General features: G+C 37.8%; 1 protein-coding gene across 4 annotated transcripts; it reads left to right on the plus strand.

The window, feature by feature from the left end:
* Window positions 1–211: 211 nt before the first annotated feature.
* Window positions 212–13,936, plus strand: LOC117428240 (ubiquitin carboxyl-terminal hydrolase 8-like). 4 transcript variants are annotated; one of them, XM_058995083.1, is made up of 20 exons: window positions 212–364; window positions 1,409–1,581; window positions 1,749–1,893; window positions 2,502–2,587; window positions 3,669–3,816; window positions 4,418–4,469; window positions 4,865–5,021; window positions 5,458–5,620; window positions 6,207–6,351; window positions 6,777–7,054; window positions 7,289–7,687; window positions 8,133–8,225; window positions 8,442–8,522; window positions 8,753–9,015; window positions 9,990–10,214; window positions 10,336–10,546; window positions 11,712–11,948; window positions 12,227–12,369; window positions 12,741–12,873; window positions 13,069–13,936. In XM_058995083.1, exons 2-20 carry the CDS (start codon window positions 1,478–1,480, stop codon window positions 13,255–13,257), a joined length of 3,252 nt encoding a protein of 1,083 aa, XP_058851066.1. In that variant the 5' UTR covers window positions 212–364; window positions 1,409–1,477; the 3' UTR covers window positions 13,258–13,936. The 4 variants fall into 4 exon arrangements, with proteins under 4 accessions (XP_058851066.1, XP_058851067.1, XP_058851068.1 ...); XM_058995084.1 differs by having other exon boundaries at window positions 4,868–5,021; XM_058995085.1 differs by lacking the exon at window positions 8,133–8,225.
* Window positions 13,937–14,115: the final 179 nt, after the last annotated feature.

The raw sequence follows: 14,115 nt of genomic DNA on the forward strand, positions 1-14,115 counted from the left end.
GTTTGAAATAGAGGTATTTCACTCTATTGTTAACGATTGCCTTTATTTTTATTTTATTTTTGCGTCGTTGATATTCTGTATGATTTAATGTCTGTAAACCTTAACACAAGTCCAGTAACTATACTGTATATTTTGTGGATTTGGAAAGTTCCTTTTAAAATGAATTACGTCAGCGACACCGCAGTTGATATGAATAAAGTTGCCTCAGTTTGAATCTCCACCTCCTGACTCTATGACGTCTAAGAGCTGTGTGTGAGTGACAGAAACGCAAAGGGGTTTTGTTCCGGAAATCAGCTGCGCTACAAAAACACAGACTGACAACTTCTAAGTGTTGAGAAATGCTGCGTGCGTGATTTTTTTAAAAGTAAGTTTTAAAACAATTATGATGTTTTCGTGTCGTGTGATTCAAACAGGCTGAAAATGTTGGTCTGCGTCTTTAATGTTGTTGATTATTATTGGATACATTTAAGGCCCTACAACTACAAGTAATCTTCCCTGTGTGTCTGAAGCCGCTTTAATATATTTCACACGTTTGTTTACTTGTGTTTTGTACACGCCGTGGATCAGAATACATTGGACGATTATTGACGTGATACTCATATAGCTGCGAATAATGTTTTACGTTAATGTTTTACATTGCGTTAGGTGTCATTGTGGGTAGTCAGACTTCCCTAAAACGAATCAGAAACTAACCATGCGTTCTGTGAATTCCGTTTAAATAACTGTATCCATTAAGCAGCCAGGCATTAGCTATGTATTTGTTTTAGACCACACGTTACAGTATTGTAATACGAGACTCTATGCGAGTCCCTTTCTGTTGCTGCTCAACAAAGTTTGTCTGTCTAATGCCGGGAATGCATGCCATTATACTTAGTGGAACCGTAATAGCAGGTTATGGGGTGTCAGTTTTGAATGCTTATTGTTACAGCCAGAGCCGGACTGCCATTTATACTTCGAATATATGGGCACTCGAGAGTTCATGGAAAACCTTGAATTATTCATGTTAAAATGCAACGTTAGCTGACACAAATGGTGCTTCAATGTTCGTTATTGGTATATACAGAGTCTAAAGGAAGTACTATTCTGTAATATTTTCGTGAGATAAGGCAGCCTGGCACTGACCTTGCAATATGTTTTTTGTTGTTGTTCCAAAGTGAGGTGCAAATAAATGTTTTGGGTTTTTTTGTGTTTGTGGGTAGGCTTGGTTTAGGCGGAGTAACCTTCATGTACACCATAACACCGACACACATAACTACAGTATAAGGTAGCACATAGTGTATATAATGGAATATTAATTTGGCCTGTGTAATTGTTGGGTACATTTTGCATTTCAACAGATAAGTACTGTGGAACGTTAGGAGAAAAAACATTTTAAGATGTTTGATGCTTTTTATTTACTTTTTTGCAGGTAACTCAGCCATGAGCTAGTACAGGAGTATGTGAAGTCATTTTGTGCTGGCAGTTAATATTTGCAAACATGCCAGGAGTGTCGTCAGGTGTGAAGGAGCTGTACCTTTCATCCTCTTTGGGTGAGCTAAACAAGAAGGCTGAGATTAGAGCAGACAAAATCAATACAAGAAGGTGGGTAGCAATTGCAGATATTGTAAAGTATTTCCAGTGTCTTGAGTACATGTCTTGCAAAAAAATTGAGATTTAAATTTCTCATCATGTTCTTTATTTTATTTTAAAGAGTTCAGAATATACTGAGGCATGTTCAATTTTTGCCTAACACACTTTTTTTTTTAAAGCTATGTTCAGAGCGCATGTAAAATCTTTAAGACGGCAGAGGAGTGTCGTTTAGACAGAGATGAAGAAAAGGCATATGTCCTGTATATGAAGTATCTGTCTGTCTATGAGCTTATTAAAAAACGACCAGACTTCAAGCAACAGCAGGTAGTGCACTACCCTTTTTTTTGTCCTTAGGGGAGGGTTGGTACAGTAGGAATATGAGTAACATGAATTATAAAGTAAAGTTTTGGTATTTTTGCAGTTGTACATAGCTTTAGCTCGAAGGCGTGATGAATTGCCATTCTCCATTGTTTCCATGCAGTAACTGTAGTTACCCAGCTAGAATGCAATCAGAAAGTTTGGGTTATTTTTCATTTACATCCTGTTGCAAACATGGTACAAGGAAGTCTTTTGGGGTATACTTATATACTTTGCATATAAACAAAATTAGTTGATATAGTTTCTTTCATTCTGTGAACAGTAGTCCAAAAACTCAAAACTAGTCCTGACATTGAATAATTACAGTTTGAGATTGTAAATTGTACTGAAAGGGAGGAATGGTGCAGCCAAGCATGGTTTTCAGATGTTCTTTCTTGTGAGATTATTAGCAGGTTCATCCCCATGTTGCTCATATCCCAACTGTTGGCTTATGGTGGTTGGTTGTTTCCCTTAAATGTTAGTATTATAAAAGTATGATGTGTAAATAGTGTGTTAATTGTCCTCTGATGTGTTAGCTGCCTATAATGTTAAACTATAAGTTTCCATTTCTCTAGGAATATTACCTCTCTATCCTTGGACCAACAAGCTTTAAAAAGGCTATCGAAGAAGCAGAGAAGCTGTCAGATAGTCTTAAGCTCAGGTCAGTTTTGTGTGTATTGCAATTTTAGCTGTTGTTTTTTTTTGTAACTTGTTTTCAATGATCACTATAATGCACAATGACATTTTAAGTAGTTGTTGTATTGTGTTATTTATTTTATTAAAACACCCACCATGGTACATAGCTCATATATTCAGTTTAACCAAGTAAATAGTAATCGCTATACATTTTTTTTTCAACATATCCCTGAGTGTTTTGATATTTTTAATCGCACATCATAGGTAAATCCAACTAAGGAATTACTTATTTTGTCAACTTTTACTCTGGGAAGTTTTCTAAGGAGATAGATAAATTTTTCTTGTAAACATCACACTCTATCCAGTTCATTCTCCTTCCTACTACAATGCTGGTGTTCTGATTGAAATCATCTAGGAAGAATAAATACTCGGAAATGACATAGTTGGTGACAATAGTACAGTAGCTGTTGTTTGCTCCATGCTAATATTGGACTCTGCTTTCTCCAAGAGCTCTCACTACAGATCTTGAGCTGCACAATTGGGCTGTCTGTTGTAAAGTGGTATTCGTTCTCATGTCCATTTCCTTTCCCAAGTTGTTAGCCATGTTATCTAAATTTGAGTAATCTTCCGCCTCCACTCTCACTGACTGGAGGGGGATTATCCTTCTTACTGTATTAGAAGCCTCAAGTGGGTGTCTCCAGCATCTTGTTCAATGTGAAAACTGCTAGCTAGAGTGGCTAACCCTAAACGGCCCCAATGTGGTCTATTACTGTTTTTATGAAGTGTTTGAATGATTCATCTACTTTTGCCAAAGGTTTTATAATGTTATTTCTTGCTGCCTTCTCGTACCACGACCCCCTTGTAAATAAGATGTATATCTCAAGGGTTCTGTTCTGGTTAAATAAACACATTTGAAATTAGAATTTCCTCCTGTCAGCTGTCTGTCCAAGCTGTCACGTGGTCTTTCCCTCATCGCCCCACTTGATTTATTCCAGATCTTCCTGATTTTCGGTACATGAGAGCAGCTAGTTTATGCAATGCTAATAAATAATTAACAAATAAATACATAGTTATACAGGTACTGCTAATGGTTTCTTGCTATTTAGGTATGAGGAAGCCGAAGTGCGCAAAAGGCTTGAAGAAAGAGAAAGGCAAGAAGAAAAGAAAAAACAGGAAAAATTCAGAAATGAGGAAGAGGACTCGGGGAAGAGTGCCTTGAAGGACTTGCCAGGTTTCAGGAAAGAAAATAAGAAGGTACAGTGAGAGTGTGTGTGCTCCTTGAAGGTGCTGTGGCAGGGGGATGCCTGGCTTTTGTTTGTGAGTTCAGTCTGTTTTCAAATGCAGACATCATTGGACCCGTTCATGGAAAAGAAAGACATTTTGCAAAGAGATGTTTTGCTTTTTACAGTTGAGTCTTTTTTTTATGAATATAGGATTGCCAGCTAAAGGAAAATATTTGCACATAAGCAAATCCCTATTACCATGAGGAACATTGGGAAGAAATAGGAGACATGTGACTTTAACATCCTTCCTGTCCAAAGCTTAGAATATGATTGCTAAAACTGAAAGCAAAGGCTAGTGAGCTGTAATATTTTCTTTTCTCAAGAGCCGGGTTACTTGATGCTAATTATTTACAGAGCTTGTTTTTGAATATTTTGGCTTGGAATAGGGGTTGGCTAATGTATCAAGGGCCACTGTGTTTCCAGCTTGTAATTTATTACTGTGCAGGCCAAGAAACAGATTATAATTGAGATGAGGACCAGGTTGTATCAGCTGCAAATAATTAGCAACAGATGGACTGAAATGTCTTGTATTAATAATTAATGTAAACATGCATTCTATGTTTGGGATTTAGATAAAAGGGGATCCAATAGATGCAAAGAAGGTAGAAAGTGATACAACTAAAGGTAAGAAGTCGTCTGGATACAATTCCAGTTTTATTTGTCCACATATATGTTGCTTTACTGGAAATTAAACACATGATGTAAGATATTATATTTGTCCATGTGGCCTTATTTTTACTGTAAGTCTCCCCTTCAATCGGTTCTTTATAACAGTTCATAACAAGACTAGGCAAGAGGGGATTGTCCTCCGTTACGAATATTGACCCTACAGACATGCTATTTACAGACATTTCTTATGTAATATGTGAAAAAAAAGAAATTAACATTCATAGCCTATCAAAATGTAAGATACGTTTTAGATTGAATGTGATAATTTATTACCTACAGATTAACTGCAGTATTGATAGAAGCATTATGGTACTCAATAGAAATTACTTCAAACAGACTTTTGCCCCCAGGAGGAATCACAGCTGAAAAACTCTTCAAAATGCTGCAGGATCCAAGAATCAGTGTCATTGTCATGGATGCAAGGAGTCAAAATGATTACCAAGAGTCACGAATGCAAGTGTCTACCCAGAGCTGCATCAGCGTTCCTGAAGAGGCTGTCAGTCCTGGGTAAGAGAATATGCCGATCCTAATAATAACAATATCAAAAACAGATTTTTATCAGATACAGAGAATTAGGTTGAGGTTTCAGATATCCTTAGGAAAGCTTTTGGTTGTTGTTGATAATCTTAGTTAAATTAAAAAAGGTCCCTAGTGGATTTTACTACAGTATTCTGTATCACAATAACCCAAACTGACCATATATGTCAAATCATGCTGTAGTAATGGAATGCAGGCTAATCACAGCTGTAGAAACAAATAATTTTATAAATGTATAACACTTTTAAAACCCTGACAAGATTGTATTGTCTTGTTTACTTGCACATGATATTCTTTGTCTTCTGCACTGTACATCCATGCGTTTTGCTAAATGGCATGCTTTGAAATCCTGTACACTTATGAAGCGGGTCATGTCAGAAGCTCAACTGGTGTTCTGTTTCATCAGAATAACTGTAAACCTGATTGAGGCCAAGTTGCCAGAGGAATCCAAAGGGCAGTGGAAGCAGCGGGGGGTTGTGGATTACATCGTTATGTTGGACTGGTTCAGCTCTGTGAAGGATCTAAAGCTAGGGACAACTCTGCAGAGTCTAAAAGACGCCCTGTTTAAGGTTTGGAGTGCCCGCTTTGCTTTGCTTTGCTTTCCTACTCTAGCTAATGGCAACATGTCCATTGTCGTGCTGATAAACTGCACAGCAGCAGCTTATAACAAATGTGATTGATTTGAAGACTTGATGCTATTTATTAGATTTATAAATAAGCACATGTTTTTCAAGACCTCAAAGGTCTCTTCTTTAGGTAAAATGGGACATTTAAATAAAGAGGTGAATAACTGGCAGTAATGCAATAACATATTTTATTAGTAAATGCCTATCAAATGAATTTGTAGTACACATACATTTAAATAAACATTTCACACTTGGTCATATTGGCTGGGGATTTATTATAAATTAATTATACCTTTATATGAATCTTGCATAATTCAGTTGAAAATCAGATGAGCACACCTGTATGAATACACACAGAACAAAAAAGGATTGTGAAATTATTTATTTAAAAAACTGACAAAATATACAGTACATTAAAATATACAGTACTTTTTTTTTTTTGTTTGTTTTCAAAGATTGGTAAATCTGCTGTTACAGCTTAAAGTGAATATAATGGTCCATGGTTTATACACTGTGTGTCTTCTTCCAGTGGGACAGTCAGACTATCTTACAGAGTGAGCCCTTCGTCTTGGAAGGAGGTTATGAAAGCTGGCTTTTGTGTTATCCCATGTATACAACCAATGCTAAAGTCATACTGCCCAGGCAAGAAAGGACTGAAACTATCCCTGTGTCTTGTAAGTGTGATAATATTAATAAACACCTTGGTACATCTTAGATAATCAGGTATTTTTATCATTGCACATCATGTAATAAGTTGAGTAGAGTGTGTACAGGTATACTCATAGTTAAATTGCATCTACTGTACTGGACATTGAGTTAGATGTTCCAGATGGTGTGTTTTTATATTGTTTATTTTATGGTGTGCTTGAATACTTTTAATATTCATCAATATATTATGTTTAACTTTCAGAAAAGCGAATTTATGTTTGTACAGTTACATTAAAATTATTATTTATTTATTTATTTATTTATTTTTAATGATTGTTGCTGTTTTAGTTTCATGGGGTAATTGTGCTACAGTAGTCAGCTAAAAGAAAGTTTTTCATTTCATTGCAAATCTATGGTAGAAGTGCAAGGCTATTCTTCTGTGTTTTAACAGTGAACTTCAGCTATCCATCCTTGGAGGAGCCTCCTGCCCCTGTTACCCCAGAGCCAGAGCCCGAGCCGCAGCCAGAGCCCGAGCCAGAGCCCTCTCTGGAGCTGAATGGAATGAAAGGGTCTGTTGAAGCAGAGCTTCCGAAGGAAGACGTGGAAGAGCTGGATGAGACCTCAAGAATAATCACTAAGCAGACTCCATGGTCTCCTTCGGCTTCTGCTGCTAAACCTGTGAATGTGTCAGCCAGGCAGCCTGCAGTGACGGCAAAGGTTATTCCTCAGGTGTGTGTGCTGTTTGATCCAGGGTTGGTTCTCATCTTCTTCAAAAGGAGTGCTTGCAGTTCTAGTTTAAAATACTTGAATGAAAATCCTAACCTAAACTAGACAGATTTTTGCAGAACACGGATCCATTAATAGCCAGTGGGTAGTGTTTGTGCACTTGTGCTTGTTGCTCTGAAACTCCAAACTATTTTGTACATATATTACACATTTATTTTTATTTTTTTTTTATTTCAGTTTGACCGCACAAAAAAGCCATCGGTTAAAATACCAGACAGTTCCAGACCAAACCATGAAGCCACAGCCAAGGACCAACAGCCAGTTCCAAATGGACCAGTCATTCCAGACCGTTCAATAAAGCCATCGTTCGACAAGAAGAACCAGGAGGAGCAGCGGAGAGATCAAGAGAGGCAAGAGCTGGAGCGGAGGATGAAGGAAGAGGAGGAGGAGGAGAGGAAGTGGAGAGAGAAGCTGCAGGAGGAGAGAGAGAAGGAAGAAAGAGAGCGCAAACTCAAAGAAGAGGTGGAAAGGCTTGATGCAGAAAAGGCAGAGCAGGACAAGGAGCACACTGGAGATGCTCAGGAGAAGAGCTCTAGAGAATCCTCTCCTGATATTACAACCAATGATGAGAACAAAGTGGGTCTCTCTCAATGTATTCGTTTCACACATTCCAACTCTTAGACATTATAATAGTGTTTTGCCAGTCAATACACTTGTCTCGTTTTCATAGTTGCATAATTTTCTGTAGTTGACTTCTTATTACATCGTTAAATATTAGCAACCCTATTTAACAATATAGAACAAATGTGATTGTTGGGATTTTCTTCTGCAGAAGTAAGTCGGTAAAAGTAATAGCATGTTTAAAAAAACACACACAAAGTGTGTTCACTAAGAAATGGGTAAAAATCTCGGTCTATTGCCGATTTCACTTTGCTGTTAGTTGCTCTCTGAACGATAACCAACTCCATTCCTGCAATGAGTGGTAAAGATCTATGACCTTTTTTTATTAAATACATAAGCATATCCATCATTTCATTAAAAAAAATAAGTAATTTTATAGCTTTCTCTTGTCCCAATTTAGGTTCCTTTGAAACATAGTAATGAAGTAGAGAATGGGAGCCGAAAGACAAGATTTATAAAAGATAATACCGAAGAAGACATTGAAAAACCGAAGGTATATGAAAATGAAAAGAGCAATGTTCAATCTTTTTTTCAGAACTGTTTTAGAAATATGTTTCCTTCGGTTTGAAATGTCCTCTTCAAGGGGTTGGTGAGGACAAATGAGTTGGCTCTGTTTTTTGTCAATCTCATTGCTTAATAAAATCAATGATTGGAAAAGTTTATTTTGTTTATTTTTGAAGTAAATACAGTTTATTGAAATGTGTTGCAGCCCCAGCGAGAGCCATTAACACGAGCAAGAAATGAGGAGATGGGGCGAAGTGTCCCGGGACTGCCAAATGGGTGGATGAAGGTAATTTGAGTTATTTTTTTAATTAGGTGTCCTGGTATCCATTGACTTCATGTGATTTAGTAGTTAACTCCAGTGATCTAGGGAAACGTAAAGAACCAAGAGATTCTCAGCACAATAAAAAATGTAATAATGTTAAAATAAGGAAAATGGACTTGAACCCCCACCCCCGCCCACCCACCCCCGTCAGATCCAGACTACTACAATCTTCGGAAACTTTTTTTTCCTTACAGTTTTTGGACACGGTGACTGGTACTTACCGTTACTATCATTCACCTACAAACATGGTCCACTTGTACCTGCCTGAGATGAGTATATCTGCGACTCCACCTGCTACTCCCCCCACCGCTAAACTAAAGCAGCCCCCCCAGGCAGAGCTGGACAGGGAGCACTCCAAGCTGAAACGCTCCTATTCGTCCCCAGACATCACCCAGGCCATTCAGGAGGAGGGGAAGAAGAAAGTCCCTGTGATACCCACCATCAACCGGGAAACCAAGTACGTGGAGTGGTGAGACATTAGTGGGGACAAACGCGTTTGTGAGAACCAACTGTGGCAAATATGTACAGAGTATCATGTCAAATAAATATGTAGCCTGCTAGACTAAAAGGATACCAAAGAACCAGAGTGATCCAAGTCTATTCTTGACAGTTTATTTTGCTTTCTCTTTTTCTTAAATCAGATTGACGAATAGGGAAGCCTGATAAAAGCTTTTTTTTATTATTATTTATATATATATATTTTTAGCAGCAATTTCCTCTCAGCAGCAGGGTTTAACCCTTTGCGGTCCATTTATTAATCGCGCGTCAGGCACGCCAGGTCTAATTAATTTTCACACGCGCAGTTAATTTTAGACACGCTGTTTAAAAGTATTTTTTTTCACAGTCAAACGGGTTTAAATGGCCCTGCATATCAACAAAGCACTCACTAGGCATCTCCAGCCCCGCCCCACCCTTTCGTTTGCTATAGCGTTCACCTATGTAAGAAATAAATAATAATAATAATAATAGTCGTACATACCGATCGATCATCTCCGGATCACTCGTTTTATCACCAAACTCCTCAATAATGCGATCCAAGTCATTATTTTATTACTATAACATCTCAAAAAAGCTCTGCAAATGTCAGTGTTTTCTGTGCGCTGATTGAGTCAGCCAACTTGTTTACTTACGTCCGCCCCCGTTATCTGATACCTGATACCATGTATGACTATTCATGAGATAGGCCTTTTTGTTTTTTTAGCTTTTTTTCGACTTGTCTCGGCTCCTGTCGCTCCCACTCGGCAATTGAATGGTTTTCTCGGCTTTTTCTGGAGAAAAAACGACTAGACACCCGTTTATTGTGTTGCTATAATGATGTCGGACCCAGTCCGACAAAGGACCTGTGAGGAATAATTGCAATGTCGGACCCAGTCCGACAATGGACCGCAAAGGGTTAAGATTCACTTGGGACACTTTTTTTTTTTTTCCCAGGCCCCCAAGCCTCACTGACTACACTAAAACAGAAATTGTTGTGCGACCCTCGGCAGCCAAGATCCGTAACCTGAACCCTGTGTTCGGAGGCCTAGGGCCCGCTCTCACTGGGCTTCGAAATCTCGGCAATACCTGCTACATGAACTCCATCCTGCAGTGTCTGTGCAACACGCCCCGCATGGCTGAATACTTCCACAGGAACTATTATCAAGATGATATTAACAGGTGACGTGTTTAAAATTGGTTCACTGTTCACATTCTCTCATTTGAACACCTTGATCATTGTCATTTTCTCTCCCCAGTTTTGGTAGCTTGTTAAGATAATATTCATATTTTCTGTCTACAGATCCAATTTTCTGGGACATAAAGGTGAGGTAGCTGATGAATTTGGGGTAATAATGAAGGCACTGTGGTCAGGGCAGTATAAATTCATAAGTGCTCGAGACTTCAAAATCACCATTGGGAAGATCAACGACCAGTTTGCTGGCTATGATCAGCAGGATTCACAGGAGCTGTTGCTTTTCCTGATGGATGGGCTCCATGAAGATCTGAATAAAGTAAGTCCATATGTCTACAAGGTTATTACACTTGTAGATCTTCAAAACTGCTTATACACTATAATGATTCTTGCTATGGGCATTCACAGATACATTCAAATGTCAACGCCATGGCTACAGATATACTAATCAGTGATATCACATAGGTATTAAATTCTGTGAAGTCACTTAGTTTAAAAGAAAACAATTCAACTTTAATGGGTATCATTCTCCCCTTTTTCTTTTTGGGATTTCATTTTTGATGGCAAATTAGAGAGTAAGTAACATCTGTTGTGTTTGACTGTGTTACAGAGATGTGTTTACAGTACTGTATTCATAAATGAACATTTACATACATTTTATATGCCATGTTTTTTGCAGTGATTAAATAAAAATTGCACGGGTGGTGTGATCCATGTTTTTTCTTTCGGTACTCAATGTACAGTATGCTGTGTTGGGAATGAGAGATCTAGCCATACAGTTGATGTAGATTGTGGTGATCTGCTTTTTTATAATTTCTATCCATGGAAGATGTATTTTACTAACATTCTGTATCTACAGTATTAAAATCACATGATACAGATACACCTCACCTCCTACCTGTGATTTTGGGGTGTAGCGTAGTGGTTCAGTGCTGGCTAGATTCATATCCTGTCTGTAATAAACTCCCCAATCCCTTATATAGACCGCCGTTGTCTGTCCTGATTTGAAATGTCATTTTATTAATTCTACTCTGCTGGGGCTACATACCCCCTGTATCAGGTAAATAGTGAGTACCAATATTTTTTTAGCTATATCCTGAGAACCATTCCTTTTAATTGTGTTGAAATTTGGTGCGGACATTCCTTGGCCAGTTCTTGATCACCATGACCTAGTTTCTGAATTCTGTCCTATGATTGGTTGGGCTGTATTTTCAGAACTGCCTGCCTGAACTTTGCATGGGTATTTGTATTGAGGTGCTGTTCTGCGTGCAGTTGATGTAGATCATGGTTAGGTGTCCACCTTCTTCACATTGCTGACGTGTTTGGAGGCTATGTCTAACCGCTTATCAAATTCTTAGAAACGTATGCATGAGCATTTGATGTGAGATTCTGATCCACAGCATTTTTCATGTACTGACACCTGTAATGTGTTTATAGCCAAGCATAGGACATGCATATTGCTAATCTGTCCTCTCGGTCGCCAGGCTGACAATAGGAAGAGGTACAAAGAAGAAACCACTGACCACCAGGATGACAACAAAGCAGCAGACCTTGCTTGGGAAAAACACAAGAGGCTCAACGAGTCCATCATTGTCGCTCTGTTCCAAGGCCAGTTCAAATCCACAGTACAGTGTCTGACTTGCCATAGAAAATCAAGGACGTTCGAAGCTTTCATGTATTTATCATTGCCACTAGCATCCTCAAACAAGTGTACACTGCAGGTAACTAAACACATGGTTAAGAAAAACAATCTAATAGTCGGAGTGAAGTGAAAAGCATCACGGCAGGGTACTTTGCTTTCAAATTGATGCTGTCTGTGTCCTACCACCGCCAGAAAGCAGTTGTGACAAATACAGTAAATAAGCTCACTATTTGAGGTGTGATTTGTCAATAAATAGTCATTTTTTTAATGCTTTTAGTGTTGGCTGTATTAGGATATGTGGTTTAGATCAAGATTTGTTTTTGCTCCAAAACTGTTTTCACTGCTTTTCATTTCTAGGACTGCCTGAAGTTATTCTCCAAAGAGGAGAAGCTGACAGACAATAACAGATTCTTTTGCAGTCACTGCAAAACTCACAGAGATTCAACAAAGAAAATAGAAATCTGGAAACTCCCACCTATTCTGTTAGTGCATTTAAAACGGTATGACTAAATTTCATACAGTAGACGCTTAAGCTTTAAGATTTTCTTCTGTGGCATAGCTTTCAAATATGCTACTACATATACCTACTGCACATACTATACCTACTGGGACAAATTCAACAAAAGTCTTCTAACATGTACTGTTATGCTCACTGGTGCACCGTGTTATCTTGCCCACATATGCTTAAACCAGAGGGCCATGTGATTGAATAAATGGTCTGCCTTGTAGAACTTGTATTAAATTAATAGAATCAAATGTTGTAAATTACACCTCTAATTTGGATGTGCGTCTTGTTATAATGTAATCAGGTGCATTGCATGCATTTTAACTTAATGACGATGCATCAATGGATCTTATTCTTCCCTTGCAGATTTTCATATGAAGGACGGTGGAAACAGAAGCTCCAGACTTCTGTAGACTTTCCTTTGGAAAACTTGGGCATGTCCCAATATGTCATTGGCCCAAATAATAACTTGAAAAAATATCACCTCTATGGAGTATCTGTAAGTAGATCTGAATAAAGTTACACAATGCATTGCACATTCCATTTCACATTATTAACACTCATTTACAGATGAAAATATTGGCTAGTGCCTTTTTATGAATTTTATGTACCAGTGATGAAGGCTGCAGCTGAAATATGTGTTACTCTTAGTTCTAAAGCTTTACTGAAGTTGTTCTCATGTGTTTTATCACAGAACCATTATGGAGGCTTGGATGGAGGGCACTACACTGCCTACTGTAAGAATGCTGTGAAGCAGCGGTGGTACAAGTTTGATGACCATGACGTGTCAGAACTTTCTGCATCTTCAGTAAAGTCCTCGGCTGCTTATATCTTCTTCTACTCCTCACTGGACCACCGAGTGCCTGAAATGGCTGCATATTAAAAATGCATGTCTTTCCTTGGAGAATACCACCTCTCAGTAAATCATAAATAGGACTGTTGCTTGAATAACAGATAGAGAGCTGTAGAAGTATCAGTATCATACAATCTAACAGCACTTCTCTTAATAGAAAATTCTGTACAAAACTTCATTTATGAACGGCATTAGTGGGTTAGTAGAAGAAAGAAGAAACAAAAAATGAAAGCATATTTAATTTTACCACACCCCAGGTGATGGAGCATTTATGCAACACAAATTGTGTTCTTAAAATATTTTACAAATAACTTTCATATTTTGATTATATGGTAGCATTACTGGAACTAAATGGACACCCTATAAATGTTCTGTCTTTCGCAGTTTCATTATTGTGGCCTTTTTTTTTGTTTTGTTTTTTTCACATAACTGACCTTAAGCTTTCCTATACTGTGAATATGTTAGAATGAACAGGTCAGAATGTAAATGTTTATACTGATCTGCAAATTCTGCACAGTAAACCTACTTTTGTACATAGTGGGGAAAAGAAAACTTGTATTTAAGTGACCAACTTTGGCTGTGAATGAGGGAGTTGCATGTTCTATGAAATCCACTGCTGTACTTAATCCTCCAATACTTTTGCATAGAGAAATATTATTTTCAGCTAGCTTTTGCAATATTTGTGCAGAATAAATTTTACTTGCTCCTATTGTGGTATATTTAGTTTTTTTTTTATAAAAAACCAATGATAACAATTGAGATGTATGTTGTTTTCAATAAATCAAAATCCATGTTTTCATGGTAGATTAGTACAAGCTTCCAGAAACATTTCATTTGAGGGAACGAAATAGTACAGTGATGTTTTGATCGAAAACAAAAGGCATATAC

Source organism: Acipenser ruthenus, chromosome 21 (genome assembly GCF_902713425.1).
Source record: "Acipenser ruthenus chromosome 21, fAciRut3.2 maternal haplotype, whole genome shotgun sequence".
NCBI classification, from domain to species: Eukaryota; Metazoa; Chordata; class Actinopteri; order Acipenseriformes; family Acipenseridae; genus Acipenser; species Acipenser ruthenus.

Coding starts and splice junctions, on each gene's coding strand:
- LOC117428240 (XM_058995083.1), top strand. CDS start 1,478: ATGCCAGGAGTGTCGTCAGGTGTGAAGGAGCTGTACCTTTCATCCTCT. Junction 1,582..1,748: donor GACAAAATCAATACAAGAAG/GTGGGTAGCAAT, acceptor TTTTTTTTAAAG/CTATGTTCAGAGCGCATGTA. Junction 5,022..5,457: donor GAAGAGGCTGTCAGTCCTGG/GTAAGAGAATAT, acceptor CTGTTTCATCAG/AATAACTGTAAACCTGATTG.